Raw genomic sequence first — 22,775 nt, 5'->3', positions numbered from 1 at the left:
AAGATACATGTGAAGTGCAGTTGTTTCATTATTTCATTATTAGATATTAATGTAGCTATGCGTTTATATTTCAGCTCTGCTGATGCTTCCGTACAGTGCTATACGAGGATAATCATATTACCAGTGCTAGTTAGGATATGCGTTTATATTTCTGTTATTACGGTAAAAGAGCACGTTCTGTTCAAACTGCAGAAGTGTCAATAAAGTTATCTGACGCACGGAATCTATCAGAGCAGAGAGCGAGGAGTCGGACGGAAGTGCCGTGTTGGGGCAGATTTTGCCAGGAATAACTAGCAAAGTACACAAATGTTTTGTAAGAAAACCTGCTAAGAAGACGAGTGAACTCCATCACACCCGTCAGTATAGCAGCTGAATGGCTGAAGCCTCAATTACAGGTAAACAAAATTAGCTATTTGGCTAGCGAAATTAGAAAATTCCAACTGGAAATAAGTAGTATAAACCTTATATCTGGTTGCGAACGTGTTCTCTTGAATAGGTATTCCCATTCTCCCAATAAGAGCAGTGGTATGTATATGTATGCAAGTAGTTTATACAGTGTAGCCAATATGCAGGCGAAATTGCTAACGCTAGCTAGTGTTGACAAGTCTCAAGCTAGCTCAGCATCGCGAGACCAAACGATCATAATGAAACTCGGAGTCAACACTTTTATAGACACGTGTCTGTAAATACATGTCGCACATGTATTCATAATTTGTTGTTGTCTTCATTTGCATCGGCACAAAAAGTGAAGGGCTGCTGCCGGTTAGGATAGTGGTAACGCCAGCGGTATTTCTCCTTCATGAATTATATTCCAAAATGACTACGTACCATTATGTTTCTGTTGCTGCAGGCACTCTGTGCGCCCGTCTTCTTGCAAGGGCAAGGTCAGCTTGATTTGTAGAATTATATTCCTGCCATATTACTCTGACCTGGTACTAAAAACCATATGTTATGCACATATCAGTTCATGATATTATTTCTTTTAAGCTTAATTATTAAGCCAAAAGGCACCCCCTGTGTGAGTTTAGATCAGTCTGTTAATTAAAAGTAAATGGGAGAAATGAGACAATAAATGAACCTGTGTACTAGTACCAATTTGGAAAGGAAACTTTATTTGTCAGCGGACTTCTATGCAGGTGTATCGGAGCTGAATCCGGAGTCCACTGAGTTTCTTCCACGCGAGAGGAACAACCAGAAACACACCAGAAGGGGTCAACCCAGATCAGACCACAGCCGGATCTGGAGTAACCACCGTGCTCCCCCTCAGCAGCAGCAACAACCCTTTTATGGAGAGGAGCTGCCGCAGCATCAGGAAAACCAAACTGGCCCAAAAAAACACAGATCCTTCCCTAACCAAGAGGATGGAAGAAGGAGAGGAAAGGGAAGAGTCAGAGAAAGAGGGGGTGCTGGAAGCAGGCCCCCAGGGAGCCACGGCCTCCAAAATCCGAGATGGCAGAGGCCCAGCCACGACAGGGCTTTCCCAGTAGAAAACAGTGGCCCTCCTGGAGCGAGCTATCGGGAGGAGGCCTCTCCTGCTGAGAGGCCTGACATAGGTGGGCTGAGCTGGCGAAGAGGGAATGGGAGGGAGAGTGAGGCGCTGCTGGCCCAGGAGGACCGCAGAGAGGAGTACCATAGAAAGCCCAGGAAGTTCAGTCAGGAGCCCAGGAGAGGTGATATGGAGAGGAACGCAAGGGAGCCAGCCCACAGGGAGAACCAGGACAGCCACACCACAGCAGCAGACCGGGATTCTCCCAAGCCCACCGAGGCAGATTCCAGGCTGAGGAACAGAAGAGGCGGGAAAACGGGGGACAGGAACCCCCGCTTTGACTCCAGGAAGAATGCCCCACCCTTCAGGGACGGGCAGGGGAGCAGGGGCGACCCCCCTTGGGAAGGGGCGAAGGCAGTCAGGGAAGTTGACAACCACAGCTCTTCACTCCCCACTGATGGGACTGGGCTCATTGGGGGACAGGAGCTTAGTTGGAGGGGTGGGAGGGGCCAGGGGAGACAAACGCCAACACACAACCGCAAGCCAAGGAGGCCACTAAACTGGGAACAAAGGTGGGGGCAGGGGCAGAGGAAGCAGGTGGAGGTGCCCAAGAGTAAGGAGACACAGACAGGTGAGTGGAAGATGTGGCTGTGCAGGTCCCTGAAAACCATGGTACTTTCTGTGTGTTCACATGTAAATGTAAATATATTTGTTTCGTGAGGATAGAGGAAAAAACTTTGAGAAGAGAGTGAACAAAAATGTTGTACGTTGTCATATGTGATTTAAGTGGTAATTTAAGTGTTGGTCTGTATTAGATGTACCTCAGGTCCTCTTACCTCCCCCCCCCCCTTCCCTTCTGACCTTAGGGTGCCTGATTGAGCAGCTTTCGGAGGAGAAGTACGAGTGCATGGTGTGCTGTGATGTCATCAGGGTCATGGCCCCGGTCTGGAGCTGCTTGAGCTGCTTCCATGTCTTCCACCTCAACTGCATCAAGAAGTGGGCCCGCTCCCCAGCTTCGCAGGCGGAGGGTGCGTGCCCCTCCCTGTAAACCTCCGGCACAGCATGAGAGCTGAATTTGTGTCTCCTGGCAGCGTGCAGCACATTAAGGCCTGACATGACATGAAAATTGTGATTTTAATTTGGCTTATCTATGCTTCTGATTGCTGATGATGGGATTTGACACAACGCATGCACTTACAAGGGTGTCGTCAAAGATAACCAGTGATCATTGTCTGCCCTTCGCCCGATGTGTAGTTTTTAACGATTAATGGCCTGTGGGATAAATCCCTTGTGCTAATTTTAGACCTTTAGCATGTTTTTTTCTAACTGATAGGAAATGGGAATGAGTCATCAAATTAAACTTTCTTGTTTTTTCAGATGGAACTGAGGGATGGAGGTGTCCTGCGTGCCAGAATGTAGCCTCTTGCACCCCAAACTCCTACACGTGCTTCTGTGGTAAGTGTGAACACCCAAACTCGTACTCGTAATCTGAGTGGCTTTCCCATTAGCACTTCTTCAAATGAAAGCCCAAGGGATCTGGTTGGTTACACTGCTGTCAGTATTCAGTGGACAGAAGCCTTTTTCATTATTACGGAAATACACAGTGCCTCACCTGGTAATAGGCCCAAACTTTTATCCTCTTGTTTCATAAGAGCAGTTCCTTAACCATTTAGTACAGTGCCACTTGAGGTATGTCAGTGTCAGGATATTGTGTATTCAAGTGGTTAACTTGAATCAAGTTATTGATTGATCAGTCTCCTCTCCCTTCTTTTTCCTCTGGCAACCCTATACATGCGTACATATCAGAATTTTACTTTGGATGAACAGGACAGATGGCTGTTCTGGGATTGGGTATATGTGTTGTGAGGGAGATGTGCAATCTGCACTAAAGAATTACAATAGTAGAAATGCAATAGCTGCATAAATAGTCATGATATTCTGTATTTCAGACCCTCATCACATCGCAGAGTAGATCTCCAATGACAGTTTACATGAATGTATGAGTACATTAACCGCAAACAGCTACTAAATGCTAAGGCAAGTGTTATCTAGCCTGCTGACAAGTCAGTGGTTTCCATTGAATTAAAGTAGCACAGAATCTTGAATTATGTTTTTTAATTATCACAGAGCTTCCTTGTCTGCTCTCAAATGACAGTTGAATGAACTGCTTTATAAACTGCATAAGAGGATATTTACACATCCATCAGAAGGATTTGACAAAATTGCTGTTCAGTCTGCAGCTGAAGTAGTGAAGTAGCCAAGTGAGCATGTTGACAGATTAGTCAGTTGCTTATCTTGTAAAGTGGTATTTTACAAAAGATCTACCATAAAGACTTACACTAACGGTGGATTTCCAGTGCTAACTAAGTAGTGATTCTTTGTTAATGGTCCACTCAGTAATACCATCCAAGCAGAATAGAAATATTGTTGTGGCAACTTATGGCAACTGCGGTTTGCTTGACAATTATCTAGTGAAAGTTAGCTTGATACACTGGTAATTACTATATCTGAGTCAAACAAAATGAGAGCGAAAGAACGTAATTGCTCCTTGTCCATCTGTATCGCTTCCCTTGGATCACAAGCTTAGTGTGCTCTGTTTTCTTGCCCCTCTTGCCCCCCAGGAAAGGTAACGAACCCAGAGTGGCAGCGTAGTGAGATTCCACACAGCTGTGGAGAGATGTGTGGCAAGAAGAGAAGTGGAGTGGACTGCAACCACCCTTGCAACATGTGAGCGTGCCACATACACGCACACGTGCACACACACTAACCTGAGCCTCAGGAATTCTCTACACACCTTGTCTCTTCATGTGGCATCAGTGTTCCCATAGGTATTGAAACCAAAATCACAAAGGTATTGAAGGATATTTGTTAGGGATGCACCGATTTATCGGCTGTACATTGGTATTGGCCAATATTCGTCTTGTTGACTGCCATCGGCCTATCGGCAAATAAGATGACATTCACTGATGGCACTGGCCGATGTTTATCTGTTGTGTCGCATCAATTTTGCGCTGGATAAATGTTGTGTTGGTTATTTGCAGTCTGACTTGGACAACAGTAGCCTACCCAGCTGCAGATTCGGAGAAGATCCAATAGGTGGTGCTGTAATTAGCCTTATTCACATGGCGGCCATTTTGCACTTACGTCACGCTCAGGGTGGGAGCAGGGTAGTTCAGTCAGCATCTGTGGCAAAGTGGACCAAAAGTTTGACGTGTGTCTGTAGCTACCTTTTGAAGAAATAAAACAAAAATGGCCAGATCGGCCAGCAAAGATCCCAAAAAGAAATCAAAAGAGATACAGTTGCTGGATTTAGTTATATTCACTAATGAATGAATGACCTGGCACACTTAATGCTAGCTAGTTAGCTAACTAACGTTAAATTGCTAGCTAGCAAACGGTACTTAAAATTAGAAGTCAATACCTAGGCTTGCAGTATGAATATTAAAATTAACTATTTGTTCATAAGAGACATGATGAAGCTGTACTGGTTTGATAGCTAGCAAAGTGTGTGAAAGCCATATTAGCTAGCTAGCTACTTGCACAGTCAGCTGAAAAGTACAAATACCACCTTACAAAGACAAGACAAATCTAGCTAGCTACAATACAACCAAAACAATAAATGTAACTAGCTAGTTACTGTCACATTCTGTTGACAGATATTACCTTGCAAACAAACACGTAGCTAGCTAGCTACAATATAAACAATGTAGAAAGCTAGATCGCTTGCTAGCTAATTTGGCTTTCACGCACTTTGCTCAGCTGTCATATTATTAAGAGCTAGCTATCTACCTATCAAACTAAAAAAGCCTCATCACGTCTCTTCTGACCGAATAGTTTATTTTACCACAGACACTGCAGGCAACCTGTTCTGACAACTTTAGTACTGTTAGCTAGCTAGCTACCAAATTAACATTATAGTTGGCTAGCTAGCTAATCTGTAGTGAGTTTTAGCTAGCTAGTTAGCTAAGTGCTCCAGGTCTTTGTTTAAACTTAGTGGATATAACCTTAAAACCACCTACTGTTTTGTTTTATTTCTTCAAAAGGTAGATACAGACACATGTAAAACGTTTGGTCCACTTTGCCATAGATGCTGACTGAATAAATAACAACAAAAACAAAATAAACAACAAAAAAAACCACATCGGTATTGGCTATCGGCCAAATTGTTATTTTAAACATCAGTATCGGTATCGGCCCAGAATTTCACATTCGGTGCATCTCTAATATTTGTTAAGTGCCACAATTTTTTTTTTTTAATTTTATAATCTTTAACACAGTTTGACATTTTTCCTTGTGGTTGGCATGTGGGTTTTGTGATTAGGTGATTGAATGTCTCAATCTTGAATGTCTTGAATGCCAGGTGTCTTTGTTCAATCAGTCTGTGTTCTCCTGCTCCAGCTTGTGTCATCCTGGGCCCTGTCCACAGTGTCCTGCCATGGTTACCAAAGCCTGCGTCTGTGGAAAGGCAAAGTACGTACTGATGTGGAATTTGTAGTTGTATTTTTTTCCTTTAATGTACTTTGCATTCACCAAACAAGGAGTGATTTACCCCACTATAGGAACTATCCCTGTTTTAACTGCATTTATGTTGGTGCAGAAATGGAAAGTTGCTTGTTCATCAGAGACAAATACAGACCTTTGTGCACATCCCTGGTGTTTAAAGTGGGTTCAGACACTGCTTCTTTGTATTTACATGTTGACCAGTGTCCACTTTCTCTTATCCACTTACTGTAGTCAGCTGGTGCGCTGCGGTCAGTCGGCTGCCATCCACTGTGGCACAGTGTGTGGTGCTCCACTCAGCTGCGGGGAACACAGCTGTGCCCAGGTCTGTCACAGCGGAAACTGCCAGCCTTGCCAGCTGCTCACTCAGCAAGGTGAGACGTGGGCCTGTGGATAAAAACCAAAAATGATGCCGTTCCAGTGTGTGAAAGAAGGTCATTCGGCAGGTAATCTTTGGCCTTGCATGCAGGATGCCTTTTGATCGTTGTCACTTCGTTGTAACTGTAGCGAAGGGCAAGAGCAGTCACCCCACCCGGCCTCGAACCCGGGTCTACAGGGTGCCAAACTGCAGCTTTGACCCCAACGCCAAAGAGCCAGGCTCGTTGGTATGGCAGTCAGAGCGCATACTCAACCGTAGCAACGGTACTGTGTCACACTGTCCTCCCCTTCGGGAAGCACGCCCATGCACTTCATGCACTGAGGCGTTCCTCACGCATTCTCTTGCCGTATTTCTCCCATCCCAGGGTGCCCCACTCACCAGTGCTTCACCTATCTCTGGGGTCCCTCACACCGGGGTCAACCTAACCTGGGGGTCCCTCATATGGCTCACACACTGGGCACGCCTCCGATGGCCTTGCAGCCAGCCATCCCACTATTGACACCATTTTGTAGCGAAGGGTGAGAGCAGTCACCCCACCCGGCCTCGAACCCGGCTCTACAGGGTACCACAAACTGCTGCTTTGACCACAAAGCCAAAGAGCCAGGCTCGTTGGTATGGCAGTCAGAGCACATACTGGCTCTTTGGTGTCGCGGTCAAAGCTGCAGTTTGGTACCCCATAGACCTGGGTTCGAGGCCGGGTGGGATGACTGCTCTCGCTCTTTGCTACAGTAACACAGAGTGGAATAATAAATGTAAGTTCACGTGCGCATTTCTTGTTCCCAATGTCAGACTTGCAGGTCAGTCCATAGTTGTGCTGCCTTAGTTTTATCTACTTATGGACTACTTCCACTAACGGTCATCTCTTCTCTCTGCTGCCAAACTGTCAGTGTGTTACTGTGGAGTGGTGTCTCGGGAGGTGCCATGCGGAACTGATAGGGGCAGCTTTGACGGATTTGGGCACTTTTCCTGTCCGAAGCTGTGTGGAAAGTAAGCACCCCCCTGAACGTAGCACATCTCCATGTTACTTTTAAATTGTTGGTGGCGAGTCAGTTTCTTCAGTGAATGACATGCTGCTCAGTTTTAAACTGCCATCCAGCCACTGATGACATACAGCAGTGCCATGCCAATGTGTGAGAGGGAGATAGAAATTCACTGATATCATATCAACTGATGGAGAAGCAAGCAAAAATGGCTTAGTTTTTATACTCCCAGTCTCATGTAAACATAGCACAATTTTAGAATGGTGATGGCATTGTGTTCCTCAGAGTAATGCACTATAATGAGTGTTGGTGTTGCTCCTCTCTTCCCGCAGGCTGCTAGACTGTGGGAATCACCACTGCCAGCAGGCCTGCCACCCTGGGCGCTGTCCATCCTGCCCCCGGCTGCCCAGGCTGGTGCGCTGCTGCCCCTGCGGCCAGACATCCATGTCCAAGCTCCTGGAGCTGGGCTACACCGAGCGGAGCAGCTGCACAGACCCCATCCCCTCTTGTGGGAAGACCTGCGGGAGGCCCCTGCCGTGCGGGTCCAGCGGTGAGTGACGGAGGGAAGGGCCCGTGGCACTGAGCTGCGGGGTCATAGCCATTTCCTCAGCGTTACAGCACTGTTGTGACAATGTTGCACTGTTTCTTGGAAGCAGTGATTATGATGTGGCTAAATGGGATTGGTAAGGTACCATGGCTGTGGCCTACGGAGGACAAAAACTGACATAAAAACATAAATAATTAAATAAATAAATAAATAAATGCAGAAATAAATAAGTAAATGAAAAATAAATTTTGGTAGTAAACATTTTGGTAATGAAAAAGGCTATTTCTGTATTTCTACATTTATTTTTTTATTTCTGCATTTATTTATTTATGCATTTCTACATTTATTTATGTTTTTCTACATTTCTACATTTATTTATTTCTGTATTTCTGTGTCCATATGTTAATTGAGTGGGTGGTCCTAACATCAGTCTGAAGCGGGAGGCAAGTGAAGCAAGTGTCATAAGCACTATCTCCTATCAAAAAAATACAAAACTCCCCATTGACGCCCATTATGAGGAAAAGGCTTCGTAGCTTAATTTTCCAAACAGCGATCAACTAACAAAAAGCAAAACTGAGAGGACAGCGCTGAATGTAACATCGGCCTAACTACCATAATCCTTGGATTTTAGCTTTGCTTTTTTGGTGTTGAGATGGTGTTTATGACATGTGAGATGTCAGACAAATTTGGTGATCATTGGACGCTATTTTGGAACATTAAGCCACGTTAAGCCTTTTCCTTATAATGGGCGTCAACGGAGAGGAAAACGCTTAATGTAACATAACGTTCATACTCGTAGCATTTCAGTTTTGATTTTTTGACAGGTGGAAGTGTTTCTCACAAGAGATGTCCGAGAGAAATTTGGTGATCATTGATCGCTGTTTTGGAACATTAAGCCACATTAAGCCATTTCACGTTAAGCGTTTTGAATGTCCGCAAAAGCCTTGACGCTTGGTCGTACTTCAAGGAGGGATTTGTTGGTGAAATTAAATTGATGAGGACACCAATGGATATTCTGGTTGTATGTGGTTTGTACTAATATTTGATCACAACTTTTATTTGTAAAACTGTAAGATACACGTTTCGGTACCTGGATTCCAGTTGTTTCTGCGAATTGCAGCGATCCATTTGCTTCTCTTTTCTTTAGCTTCCGGCAGTCTGTAAAAAGATAGCTTCGATTTCTTGTTGAATCTATTTGTACAGTCAATCGCACAACAGCTCTTTCCCATTTTAGATGTATTTTTTGTGTTTTCGTGCCATTCAAGCTGAACGGTAACGCTGCCGCTCAGTGGGTGGAACCCGCAGTGACTCCACCTACTGTGACGTCACGTGCATAACCCCAGCCAAGTCAAGGCAGTAGCAGTAGATCCAATCGCACCGCTATAACCAATCCGGCTTTAGACTGAGGTATAGGACCACCCACTCAATTAACATACGGACACAGAAATGCATAAATAAATAAATGTAGAAAAACAGAAATAAATAAATAAATAATGTTGAAATGCATAGATAAATAGATGAATAAATGTAGAAATACAGCAATAGCCTTTTTCATTACCAAAATGTATTTATTTTTCATTTATTTATGTATGTATATATTTCTTTCTACATTTATTTATTTATTTATGCTTATGACATTTTTTGTCCTCCATAGTGGCCCTGAACATTTCTCACAGGCCCAGATGTTGAGTGTGGCAGTGCTACCCTTGTGTATGTTTTATATGAACTGGTGTATGAACAGATCCCAAAATATGTGTGAATGAATGTCAGCTATTGGCAAAGCTACACCAAGCCCAAGAAATGGATGTGTTAAATACTGATGGATCAGTGTTTTCACTTTGAAGGTATATGGTTGTCCAGTACCAGTCGGTGAAGGGTGGTGACCTGGCCCAGGCAAACGAGAACATTTTGCCGTATATTCTGATCCTTCCATTTCAGAAAGATGTGAATCCCCTCTTCCTGTTTCAGACACTATCCATATGTGTGAGAACTTGTGCCACGAGGGCAGCTGTGGGCCTTGCTCTCTCACGTCCACCATCAAGTGCCGATGTGGCTTCAAGAGTAAAGTGAGTGCAGTCCCTGCGCTCTCTGTACAGTCCATATGGGCAACCATATTTAAACTACATGTAGCAATTTGCTTTTTGACTCAGCCTCTCACAAGTTGATAATGGTTTCATTTGATAATTGTTTCTTTTTTGTTGCTGTTTAGATGTATTTGTAGGCAAGCAATAGCTGAGTCAGCGATTGTATTGTTAACGTGAAAGCTGACATTGCGGTTTACATGCTTCAGGATACATGGTCTAATGGTCATCTGTAATGAGCTAGAACAAATGCCTGTTGGTACTTTAATACAACTTACTTTCTCTTTCAGGAAGTCCCTTGTGCTACAATCCAAAGTGAAGGTATGCTCTCAACAGATGAGGAGGGATAATATACACAGTATACTCTGATTTATTTGCAAACATTAGGCAGAATTTGAAATCTTTTCTGTCATGTTGTGTCAGGATTTGTTGATGGGTAAGAGTAAAGGCATCCATGGGATTGAATTGAAAGAACAGATGCAGATGTTCTCACTGTGTCCTTATTCCTCACTCTTCATTATGCTATTTAAATTGCAGAAGATAAACAGTACAAAGAAATGCCTATATCCATGCTTGCAATGTAGCCTCATTGTGTTATGTTCATGACCATCACAAGGACAGTGCAAACAGTTTTTTTTTACAAACAGTGCAGAGCATGCTTTTTCATCTGTGACTTTGTCCCAGTTGTTCACTGTAAATCATTCAGAAGGCAGTTCAGAAAAGTGCATTCAAAAAGTATGAAAAGTGTTGTTAGGTTTTTGTTTTTTTATACATAATGGATTTTTTTCTACATCTTGTTTCTCCTTGTAATTTTCTGTTAAGCACTTTGGGCTTTCTGTATGAAAGGTGCTATATAAGTAAAGTTTATATTATTAATATTAAAGCTTCTGCCATTCATACGCTTAGAACTTTTATGAATTTGATCTGATTTTGCATACCCACTTGCTTTCTGTTTCTTGCTTTTTCCAACGTACTCTTTCTGTCTGTTTCTCTGTCTAAGGTGAACTTGTGTTTACGTGTGAGAGGCGCTGCAGCAAAAAGCGATCCTGTGGTCGTCACAGGTGTAATGAACTTTGCTGCGTGGTGAGAACAGAGAGAACCTCTACATCCACGTGTGCCGATATATAGTATTACAGTATGGACATAAATGTGTCACTGTGGTTGCTATTTATCAGCTTTTTATTCACAAGGGAGGCCCTTTCAGCAGACAAACTTAACAGATGGCAAGATTTAAGGATAAAACGTTGCATTTCAGCACTCGTTACTCGATACATTTGCAGTACAGATTAAAAAGAAAAAAATCCATGATGCTGAATTTGTTTTGCAAGTGAACCCCACTCTGTCTTTGGTAGACTCAGCTCTTTTTGTCCACAGCTTCTATAAATTTAGCAAGAAATAAAACTGCTGACAGCTGCATAACCCTTTGTAAAGTGAACCTGTCCTTCGCTTCCTATAAGTGGACTGTCTCTGTTTCTCTATAAGGACAAAGAGCACCGCTGCTCTCTCACCTGTGGGTACAAGCTCAACTGTGGCCTCCACCGTTGCCAAGACACCTGTCATCGTGGGAACTGTCAGCCCTGCTGGCAAACTAGTAGGTCTCAGTGCTCCAGCCAGTAGTCTGGGCTTCAGTGCAGATAAAGACTGTGGGCTCACAGTGTTCTCCTTAAAGACAGACAGCTCCAGTGGCAGTTTCACAAGAAGTTTGGAAAAAGTAAACCTAAAGAACATTAAAATATATTTCCATGTATAACCACAATGCTGAAATGGCCTTGTAGTGTAACTGAAGATGCCAGATAGCAATTGTGCCATTTTTGTGCATTTAGGCTTCGCTGTTCCTATTCAAGGTTGACATGTAGGGCTGAAGTAGCCATATTTTAGAGAATGTTTTCTGTTGTATTTTTTAAAACAAGTATATCAAACTGCCAACCCCATTTGAAACAATCTGAGGGTGAAGAGGCCTTTAATTAACAGTATATTTACTGGGGGAGGGAGAGGAGGGTGTTGAAACAATGATGAAAGTATGCTCTAGCCTTAATGCAAAGTGCCAGGATGTTTCATGTCATGAAATGATATGAAGCAATGATGACGGAGATACCTGCAACTGTCTCTCACCCACAGGCTTCGATGAACTGACATGCCACTGTGGGGAGACAGTCATGTACCCGCCTATACCATGTGGCACCAAACCGCCTGAGTGCAAGAACCTCTGCACTCGGAGACACCAGTGTGATCACCCAGGTATGAGTGAGCCTTCGCCTGAGCACTGTGTCCCAGACCTTTTACTGTTACACAGGAAATAAAATGCAATATTCAACATTATGGGATTTAATTTTGAGTTAAAGTTAAATTTAAGTTACTGTGACCCTTAAATTGACTGATATCATAAATGTGTCATATGTATGTAATATATAATTTTTTGGCTGGAAAATCCCACCTTACTTGGACACTGTAATGTAATGTTTGTTTAAAGTCCTTGAATAGAGACCAGTTTGTTACCTTTTTAGTTATTTATCTAACATTAAGAGTTTGGGGTCTACTGATATGTAACAACCACTGCCAAAAAAGTAGGGCTGCCCCCTAATAGTCGACCAAACGTTAGTCAATGAGAAGAGTCTTAGTCGTCCAAGTTTTCATTGGTCGGTTAGTCGCAGAAAAAAAACCCCCTCAAACTCTATTCGGGAGCTGCGCCTTGTCATTAAAAAGTTATTAGACTATGTCGGACAGGAAATCATCCAAAGTGTGGGATCATTTCAAGCGTGTAAATGACAACCCCAGGAAGGTGACATGCAAACTCTGCATGCAAAGATTCACCTATCATTCGTCGACCTCAAACATGATTTATCATCTGAAACATGTAGGGGAGAGCCGGGATGAAAGTAACACAGCGATTTTCTCCAAGCCCATAAAAGTCCGATATGCCTGACTGCGTCAGCATGTACAGCATGCAACACTTACCAGAACCCCGAAAAATGGCGTGGATACATCATACTTTCACGGAGTTATACCCGAGAAGCTGTTTCGATCACGGAAAGTAAATTCACTCAAGCGGTAAATTTTTTTGAATGACAAGTTGTGTCTATTGTTTCATGTGTCATAGTCATGATCATTTGACAGGTTAATCAGTACTTTAACACATCCTGAAGTTTTCCATGTCAGAGTTTCTCAGTTTAGATGCAAGCCAGGTTTAACTGTCAGGAGTCGTTGTCGGGACGATTGTAAGTTACAGTTTCGTCCCTCTACAATAATAACTATACTTAATATATGTTATTATACCGAAGTTGTTCCACATTTGGACAAAATAGCACCTGGTATTGATAGAACACACACTTGAGTTGTTGATCACAACGAAAAATAGTTTCTGTCTGTAAGGTTGTCTTTTATAATGATGTTTATCTGAAAAGTGTTACTTTCATCCCGGCTCTCCCCTAAGTAGCCTAACGTTATTATCCCTTTTGCACATAACTTATTTTTGTGTAATGTAGTGCACTGTTACATTACGTGGTTTGTTACGGTTTCATTAGCGTTATTAAGCTTCTCATAGTTTTCAGTTAGCATTTGCTATATTTGTTAACGTTAAATCACTGTTTCCTCAAGGCTAAAATTAGCTAGAATTTTTCCAATCTAGTGTTCTAATCACACCGGTTTTAGCATATGCACTAAACAGCTAATCACACCGGTGTGACTGTACACACGAAAAAGGGTTATTCCATTATGCTAAATAATTAATGGCCTAATTAACATGAACAAATTGCAAAACTAAGGCTATATGCAGCTAAATGAATATATTGTCATATGCGCTATTAGGCTTATCCAATTGTTTGTGGGGACTGGGGAAGCTAAATTACCTCACTTAATGCATGTTTAACTTCATGTTCTGTTTTTTATCATTTGTTTTATAAGTTTATGTGTTGATGTTACACGTTCATAAGTTGTATTATGTTATACTGTGTTGAAATAAATTAACAAAATGTTCAGTCTCCTTGCTGGCTGTTCCAACACATTCAGAATCATTACGGCTTTTTGCCGTTGGCATTGTCATTAAAACATGGCTCGCTTCATGCATGTGCTTGTAAAATATACATTTTGAAGGCTCATTATTACTGTTTTGTATTTCTCTGTAACGTAGCACAGTGTTAACAATGTTACTTATAACATTCTTCCTCAGCCCTGGAACTCAAACCATTGTCTGATGCCCCAAAAATATATATATTTAAATAATTAAATTAATGTCATAAACGTGCGACGACTAGCCGACTAATGGCTTGAACTAACGACTGCTAGTCGACCTGGAAAATCTTTGGTCGGGGGCAGCCCTACAAAAAAGAGAAATTTATGAATTAAAAGTTTAAATTCATTTTTAAAGGTAAGGACACGTTTCAGTTGTTTGTGGTTCACATTGTAGATTCTCTTTAAACTCTGTGTTTGAACTGGTGCCAGTAAATCTCTTCTGCCATCCCTGTTCATACTCTCTCTTCTGCTTTGCAGTGTTCCACAACTGCCACAGTGATGAGAAATGTCCTCCTTGTACCTACCTCACCCAGAAGTGGTGCATGGGGAACCACGAGGTGAGCTAGGAACAGCTTGCACTCCTTACCCTCCCCTTGCTTTCACAGGGGAGAAGGTACTTGTTTATAGATCACATGGTCTTTGTTACATAAAATTAACATGTCGCTATATGAACCATACTGTACCTGCATTACAGTGCCAGGTTTTCACAGGAAATTGGCAAGCTCGTAAGACTAAACATTTGCAAGCATATATATATATTTTTTTTTTTGCTAAACGTGCTCTTAAAAGCTTTCCTTTTTTTCTTAATTCTCTTTGTTGACAAGGGGGCTTGCCTCATAATCAGAACCACCTTACATTCATACCAGTGCTGTTGTTGGTTGTTGCAAATTGCCTGACAACCTTTCGTGATTGTGGAATTTTTTCAGCTGGCGCTCGATGGTCATTGAAATCTTCTCTGCAGAGAAGTCCTTTTTGTGGTGTGCTTGATACACATATCAGCAATGTCTTGACAACACTTTCATGCAATCATCTGAAGTCTGAATTTCATTCCCCAAGTAGAGTGTAAGCAGTTCACCACAGTGACCCTTTCTGAAGTTTGAAAAGGGTTGGTGTAAGGGTGAAATGGAAGCAGTCCCCTTGTGGCTGAAGCAACCCCCCTCTCATCCTCTCCAGCAAAGGAGCAACATCCCCTGCCACCTGACAGACATCTCCTGTGGTCTACCCTGCAACAAGCCGCTCCCCTGTGGCATGCACCACTGTGCTCGAATCTGTCACCGGGGCGACTGTCTCAGCGACGGTGGCTGTAGGCAGCCTTGCACTGCACCCCGTCAAGAATGCGGTCACCCCTGCGCTGCCCCCTGCCACCAGAGCTCCCCGTGCCCACGCAACGCCTGCAGCGCCAAGGTCAGAGGCGGCATTGCTGAGGCTTACAGAGAGCCTTGTTGTGCTGGTTAGGATGGTTCCCTTTGCATATGCGTCAGCAAGTTATACTCTGTTAAGAACCATTGATTAGGTGTTCTTTGTTGTTATTGAAGCTCTGAAACTGAAGCTCTGGGCTGAACCATGACAGCGAATGACATGTTGCATTGTTGGTGTGCATTGTTTGGTTTTTGATGCCTTGGTTCTGTTGGTGAGCGAAGGATATATTCCATAGTGATAGTGAAAGGGTAGAACTTTGTATTTTTAGAGGGAAAGCTTTATCAAGTCTTCACTGTTTCCCCCAGGTGACACTGTTGTGTGACTGCGGCCGCAGGAAAGAAACGGTCATCTGCACAGATGCACTCAGCTCCTACCAGAGGTCAGGCTCGTTCTGTGCTATCAGGGTGCTGTTAGGAATAAAATTAGGAATTTTATGTACACACACATACATATGCTGACTAGATTTGTTTACTAAAGTGACTAACATGTAATGGGTTGGTTCTCAGATATTAGCTTGTTTTAAAACAAAAGATGCTTGTCAGATTAAGCAAAACAGAAAATACAAAATATTAACAGAATTTACGTAACTGTGAGAGTATTCTTTCCCCTTGAAACTTTTAAAACTGTGCCTGACACTACAAAATGGATTTTGCAATAACAGAGGAATAACGGACAGATTATAATGGAGGTGATAATTAGCGATGGATTAGCACTCTACCTTCCTATTGGGAATGTGTGTACACTGTGCAGAATTGCAGCCATTGCTATGGCAAGCAAGCTGGCGGACATGCAGCTGGGTGCATCGGTGGATATTGGCCAGCTCATCACCAAGAAGGAGATGAAGCAGACCAGGTAATCAGGAAACTGTCTTTTTTTGGTGAACATTTTATGAAATGGTTCCGATAACTATTCATGTACTTTATTACTCGCATTAATTTGTATCTGCTTGTCTTTCAATGCACTTTCTCAGGTTGGAGTGTGACGAGGACTGTGCGGCTCTGGAGAGGAACAGGTGAGGCAGCTGGATTCCTGCTCCAAGCAAGCTTTTTTACATGGAAGAATATTGTTGCTTGCTTAATATCCCCTATGCCACACAGAGCATATATATATATTTATGATATTGATCAGGGTGTGATTTTAATTGGGTTAATATCCAGGGTGTAGCCATGCAGGAAAACAAAGAAATATATATAAGCATTCCTATTCGTGGGTTGTACAGCTACACAAAGGAAGAAATTCAGTTTTATGCATATTTTATTTCCATTACTGCACCACTGTTGTTTAAACTGCTAGTGTCCTCACTTCCTCACTGGCAAAATGTGAAAGCTTTCAAAAATGGCAATGAATAATATCCTCCATGAGTAAAGTGTCTTGGCACCTGTTTGTGACGAATTAATAAACCTTGATTTACATGGAATAACTTCATTTTTCATTTAGATGAATACATTTTTTAAGAATAACGATATTAAGTACCAATACTGATACCAGGGTGCAACAGATCTGAAAACAACAAACACGAGAGTCGAGTTGAAGTGCTTGTAAACAATTGGCTAGAATAATATGTAGATAATCATGACACTTTGCTTTCTGGGAAAATCACACTAAAAGCTCTGTAAGCACATGTAAGCACATTCACACCGGTGTGATTAGCCGTTTAGCATGTCTGCTAAAATCGGTGCAATTGGAACATGAGGTTGGAAAAATTCTAGCTAATTCTAGCTTTGAGGAAACAACGTTAAAAAATACAGCAAATCCAGTGGTGAAACCTATGACAAGCTTAATAACGCTAATGAAAACTTAACGAACCATGTAACGTAACACGCACGCTACATAGCATAAAATAAGTTGCGAAAGGGTTTAAAAAAAAAAAGCATAAAATGACGGTTGACGACATTAAAGAATGGCTTTTTTTATTGCTAAGGCAAATTTGAACTTGAAATTGAACAATATATTAACTGTTAACAGTTCAAAGTGTACTTCAGTGTTTTGTATTTATTTATATTTATATATTTAACAAATTCACATAAAAAATAAAACCTAACCTAACTACAATAATTTAACACAAAACAGTTACAGTAGCTTACTGTAACATCCGTTTCGGAGCACCAGAGGGCAAATATTTCAATTGTTGAAATTCAAATTTCAATTCATTGTTTATCAGCCCTCTAACATTCCTGTTATATTTGTGTGTCTGTGCTGTTCTGTCAGGCGATTGGCAGAGGCTTTACAAATCGACCAATCCTCAGACCCCTTCAACGTCCGATCCTCGTCCTCCAAGTACAGCGACAGTCTCAAGGAAGATGCCAGGTTATTGCCAACCCTCCCTATTTAATAGCAGTTTTTAATGTGTATAGTTGCATGTTAAATTTCTTCAATATTGGATGCTCATAAATTGAGATACTGTGCAATACACACAAATGTTCATTTAATTTTTTTTTCTGATTCTGCAACCGCGGATCATAAAAAGGTAGAAGTATTACAGTTTAGACCAGGGTTTTCCTGGTCCATCATAAAAAGCAGATTGTGTTACCTGAATTTAATTTAGCTCATATAAAAAACCTTTATAATAAAAATCAAATAAGAGAAACAAAAAAGAGTAAAGAAAATTGAATTGAACGGGAAGCGTTGAATTCATACAGGCACTTGTTTACATCAGCTTACCTCAGATTTACAGATGCTGTATGGTCTTTTTTTTTTTTAAATGCAGAAAAGAATTAAAGTTTGTAAGTGAGGTGGAAGATGAGATGAAGAACTTGGTGGAACTTGCCAACAAGGTGAGAAATGTGAAATCTGTGGTGGGTTTTATCTTCCCATATATGTTTGTCTATGGTAATGAAAGAGTTAAATTATCTGATACCAAGGAAAACATGCTTTTGGTGTCATCTTTTGCAAATACGATTCATCACTACCAACTGGAGGAATGTGCTAGAGCCAAAATGTATAATTACAATAAAATGAAGTTGTAATTTTGTTTTAAAAATGGGAGCTGGAGGCAAAAACAAAGGAGGAGCTGGTGGGAGGTGGACTCTGTCTGCCAAGAATATGTATGGTAATTCCAGACCTTCGGGAATTGAACAAGTTACAGAAAAATAAACTGGTGGGAGGGTACGTTTGATTCCTCATGATTGTTCACTTAGTCTACTTTCTGTTTTGGAGATAGTTCCCTCAACATGGTGAATTTGCTGTCCTGGGTCTAAATTGAATAGAAGGAAACAGTTTTATTGTCAGTAGGACTGCTGAATATATTAACTGCAGTCTATCTGTCATTGAATCCGTGTATTCTTAAAATCATTGGACTGTTCCTCTTCCCCTTGTCCCACACATCTCTTTTACTACTGTTCCTTTTTTGTTCTGCTGCTTTGGAGAAATGACAGTAAAACTTATATGTTTTATCATGGATATCAAGATAGAAAGTTAGTGGGGGGCAATGGGATGTACACAAAAATTTGTAGCAAAAGGTCATTTGGTACTATTGGGGGGGGGGGGGAATGTATAAAAGCACACAATACAACCGTTGATCAAAATAAACACTTGCACATAATATCCTTGCCTTAAGGATGTTAGACTCTGAGATATTTGTTTTCCTTTACGTTTTGAAAAAGCTTAACGGTAGGCTTATGCATTTGTAGCAGATTTATCTTCCTTCGATTTCTGTTGTAACTGAACTTTTTAATACTGACGTTTTGGTCAGGGATGCTGTGTCAATTTCACTGGTGTTTTTCTAGGGCAAGCAGATAAAGAGGAGCTACTGCTTCCCACCGATGAATAGAGAGCACCGCAAGATCATCCATGAGCTGGCTGAGGCCTATGGTATCGAGAGCGTCAGCTATGACAGTGAGCCCAAGCGCAACGTGGTGATCACTGCTGTGAGGTAAGCTTCAGCAGGACACACTGTATAGATAAACTCTGAGCCCCAACTGTCATGTTAATATGCTATTTTACTCGGCAAGTAGCATAAGAGAAGTGGAGGAACTGACAGATGGATTTCCTATAAGCACCTGAGGGACCCAATCCACTTGATTAGTAATTTAGCAAATTGTAAGTTACGGGTTATGCTTGCAAACACAGACAATGAATGTAGCTGTTTGGAAATCGGCAGCGCTGGATTAAAAATTAATGCTTAATACTTAAGTGAAGACAGCAAAAGTATTAAGCCGCCCATTTGTTGAAAGTAGAATTATGGAACAGGTTACCTATGGTGTTACTCAGAAAATCCAGTCAGTAACATCCCATGCAATGTTAAATCCCTGAAATGCAACTTTGTGTATGCAACAGGTGGGTCAACTGTTATTTTGGAAACAAGTGGAGGAAGCCATGAGTCTAATTCTTCTGCATTGACTTTTAAGAATTAAATATTTTAAGACTCATTGTAAGTCTTATTTGTTAAGTAATACATGGTTGTGTTAAATAATTATAAGTCCTATGTGAACTGTTTTTGATGTGAACACCTCTGTGTTACTGTAGCAAAGATAGGCCGTAAAGGGGTTCAGGTTGCCCCGAAAACACAAAACTGCCTCCGCTGCAAATAGCACTCTAGTGCGAGGTGTTTTAATTACAGTGCCAAAGTCCACAATCCCAACCAAAGTGCCAAAAATAGTAAAAAAAAAAAAAAATGCTGTCAAATTGTAATGTATATACAGTGCGATAAGTATTTACACAAAAGTACAGAACAAAAATTGAACAAAGAAAACAACCAACCACAACTGCTCGTAAATCTCACAGCTACACTCTGTCAATACAGTATGTACTCTCTCTCACCCCCCCCCCCCTTATCCCTTATCCCAAAAATATACTTTTCATCCACCTTTGTTTACTGTCTTTTAGGCTTATCTCTAAAATGGTTCATGCTGTTTTAACCAGCCATAAATGATTGTGTTCAGCTGACCATGTTGATCAAAATGTAGATATTTACAGTCACTTAGTTTAAGGTTCAGGTTGTATGATAAGTTTAAGGTTGTACACCTTTTGACAGCACTTAATACCATTGTGGCAGTATTTTCCACAGTGGCACAATTCTAGAATGGCAGTAATGTTTCAATGTCTACAGCTAATTGCCCAACCCTGTTGAGTATAGGTTTGTAAGTTGCTCTGGATAAAAGCGTCTGTTAAATTTCTAAATATAAATGTATGTAACCACAGGGTCTGAATATAAACACTTGCAAATAACTTGCTGATATTGACCCAGATGTGGTCAGTATGTGGTTAGATGTGGTCAGGGAGGCTTGTGAGTTGCATACAGTAATGATTGTGAAGAGTTTTATGCCTGTTTATTTGCTAATAGAGGGAAATCAGCCTGTCCCAAATTTCTAAATATTAATGTATGTAACCACAGGGTCTGAATAAAAACACTTGCAAATAACTTGCTGGTATTGACCCAGATGTGGTCAATATGTGGTTAGATGTGGTCAGGGAGGCTTGTGAGTTGCATACAATAATTATTGTGAAGAGTTTTTATGCCTGTTTATGTGCTAACAGAGGGAAATCAGCCTGTCCCAACTCAACTCTAACAGCTCTGATAGAGAGGGAGACAGCAGGGAGAGCTCCACCACCAATTGCCCACACCAAACAACACAGCAAGTGAGTATGCATCTAACCGCTCAGTAACCATGTCATGTAAATTCACTGCTCGTCTTGATTGCTTTCAAAGCTCTAGCTACCATTAAGCTTGAAGGCATGGAAATCATTCTGTCTGTAGCTAATTTGTATTTTGTGTTTCCAGGCACATTTTTATGTGTAACTTAATATTTATGCAATTTTGTTAATTCTTTGGCATTTTATGCTCTCATCCCTAGGAACAACAATGGGAGCCACTTGTTGAAGGCTGTCAAAGGGGAACCTGCTATTGACTACTTTGATGTCCAGGATTGAACTGACTCTAAAATGCAGAAGATCTAAAACCCAGACAGCACCATCAGAATAAATGTTTGAATGCTTGCAAACATTTGTCTGTTCGATGTTTTTTACCCCTTGCAACACTTGGAACTTTTTGACTTGAACTTTTGATTTCTGCAAGGTCTTCACAACATTAACAGGCCAGATTTCAAATATTTTGAGAAGGCTGAAGTCCAACATATTGAGTGTTAGTTTGAGTTTATTTTACTATACAGACCTGCAGTATCAAATACCTGACAACATGTACACTAAAAATACACCCCAGTGAGAAATGTGTAAGTTGTTTCTGCTCCACAGAATTCAGCAAGTGATGGAGACAAATTGTTCAGAGCAAGATGTGAATTTGTTTTCAAGAACCAGTCCTAGTTTTGTCTTTTCATAATTCCCATAAAATGCATGAGGATTAGTCTTCCACACACTGGAAGTCTTCCATACTAAAAATTCCTCCTATTGCAACGAATGAAAATTTGAATTAAGTTGCACAGCTTGCAAGATCCCCACAGGTTATTTCATAATTGCTAACTCTCTCTCTATTCAGGCCTCTCTCAAACTAGAGCTGAGCTCTGCACATCACCTTCGAGACAAAAATCCAAACTTGACGTGTAGCCTCCAACCCATTACTCTACCCATTGCTCTTCTGACAAGGACACAGTAAATTCTAAAGTCTATTTGAAAATGGTAAGCTTTGAAATAGAATCAGCAGTAAACCGATTAGAATTTACAATTAATTTACAATTTTATCTTAACATTTCATAGATAAGACAGTATCCTGTCTGACCCAACCAGATATTGTGATGTAAATCTGCTCCTCACAATTCTGGTCAGTTTCTGTCAAACCTACTTTGAAGGAATAATATGTGATGTTCCAAAACGTCCCAGGAAGGTAAACAAGAATTTAAAGTAAAACAGTTTTACTGTGAACCTATATAGTTTACTTTATCGTAGCGCCCCCATGCTGCGGTGATGGACATGACAATTCAAATTAGCCTAACTTTGGGGCGCCCTGAGTTCTTTTTTAACATGCAACTCGCTTTAAACGAACCCAGCACACACAGTACCTATAATGGATAACCCACAGAAAATACCAATTGGCAAATAACATACATCACATTGAATGTATAACCCATTAACAACTATGCCTTGAATTAAATGAGTTCAAATCTCATATGTAACATATGCCGGCAGTAAATTCAAAATCAACAGTGGCAGGCCTATTGATGCTGCTGGAGTACGTTGAGAACACAAACAAAAAATGGCATGCCAGTTACCTCGCTGCAGCTTGATGGTAGCAGAGTTCTCTCAAGTTGGTCAACCTTGTTGCAGCGGGATGGTAGCAGAGTTCCGCCACGTCGTCCAATGTTGTTGCAGGGGAGGCCAGCAGCTGCATTGCTCCTCGCACCCACACAGCTCTCTATCAGTGGTCTGTCGAGTTATTTCTTTCTACTGTATGATATGCACTGTCACTCACAACGTAGTTACTTAT

The 22,775-nt window shown here is 41.4% G+C and overlaps 1 protein-coding gene across 2 annotated transcripts; it reads left to right on the top strand.

The window, feature by feature from the left end:
• The first annotated feature begins 245 nt into the window (after nucleotides 1-245).
• On the top strand, nucleotides 246-21,329 carry nfx1 (nuclear transcription factor, X-box binding 1). 2 transcript variants are annotated; one of them, XM_036522493.1, is made up of 24 exons: nucleotides 246-395; nucleotides 1,137-2,117; nucleotides 2,353-2,514; nucleotides 2,864-2,941; nucleotides 4,108-4,213; nucleotides 5,885-5,956; nucleotides 6,221-6,360; nucleotides 7,253-7,352; nucleotides 7,678-7,895; nucleotides 9,861-9,958; nucleotides 10,264-10,294; nucleotides 10,974-11,056; nucleotides 11,456-11,564; nucleotides 12,092-12,211; nucleotides 14,459-14,538; nucleotides 15,155-15,385; nucleotides 15,706-15,779; nucleotides 16,151-16,252; nucleotides 16,371-16,412; nucleotides 17,609-17,707; nucleotides 18,108-18,174; nucleotides 19,126-19,271; nucleotides 20,876-20,977; nucleotides 21,193-21,329. In XM_036522493.1, the coding sequence occupies exons 1-24, from the start codon at nucleotides 374-376 to the stop codon at nucleotides 21,266-21,268; spliced, it is 3,339 nt and encodes a 1,112-aa protein (XP_036378386.1). In that variant the 5' UTR covers nucleotides 246-373; the 3' UTR covers nucleotides 21,269-21,329. The 2 variants fall into 2 exon arrangements, with proteins under 2 accessions (XP_036378386.1, XP_036378385.1); XM_036522492.1 differs by having other exon boundaries at nucleotides 1,122-2,117.
• The last annotated feature ends 1,446 nt before the right edge of the window (nucleotides 21,330-22,775 follow it).

The sequence above is a fragment of the Megalops cyprinoides genome, chromosome 2 (genome assembly GCF_013368585.1).
Source record: "Megalops cyprinoides isolate fMegCyp1 chromosome 2, fMegCyp1.pri, whole genome shotgun sequence".
Lineage (NCBI taxonomy): Eukaryota > Metazoa > Chordata > Actinopteri > Elopiformes > Megalopidae > Megalops > Megalops cyprinoides.
Note: the sequence above shows the minus strand (reverse complement) of the source record. Positions and strands in the feature narration are given on the sequence as shown.

What these genes read in the sequence shown, in the direction of transcription:
- nfx1 (XM_036522492.1), top strand. Translation starts at nt 374, where the DNA reads ATGGCTGAAGCCTCAATTACAG. An exon ending in CTCCTACACGTGCTTCTGTG is followed by an intron (nt 2,942 to 4,107) that starts GTAAGTGTGAAC and finishes CTTGCCCCCCAG; the next exon opens with GAAAGGTAACGAACCCAGAG. An exon ending in GTGGTGATCACTGCTGTGAG is followed by an intron (nt 19,272 to 20,875) that starts GTAAGCTTCAGC and finishes ATGTGCTAACAG; the next exon opens with AGGGAAATCAGCCTGTCCCA.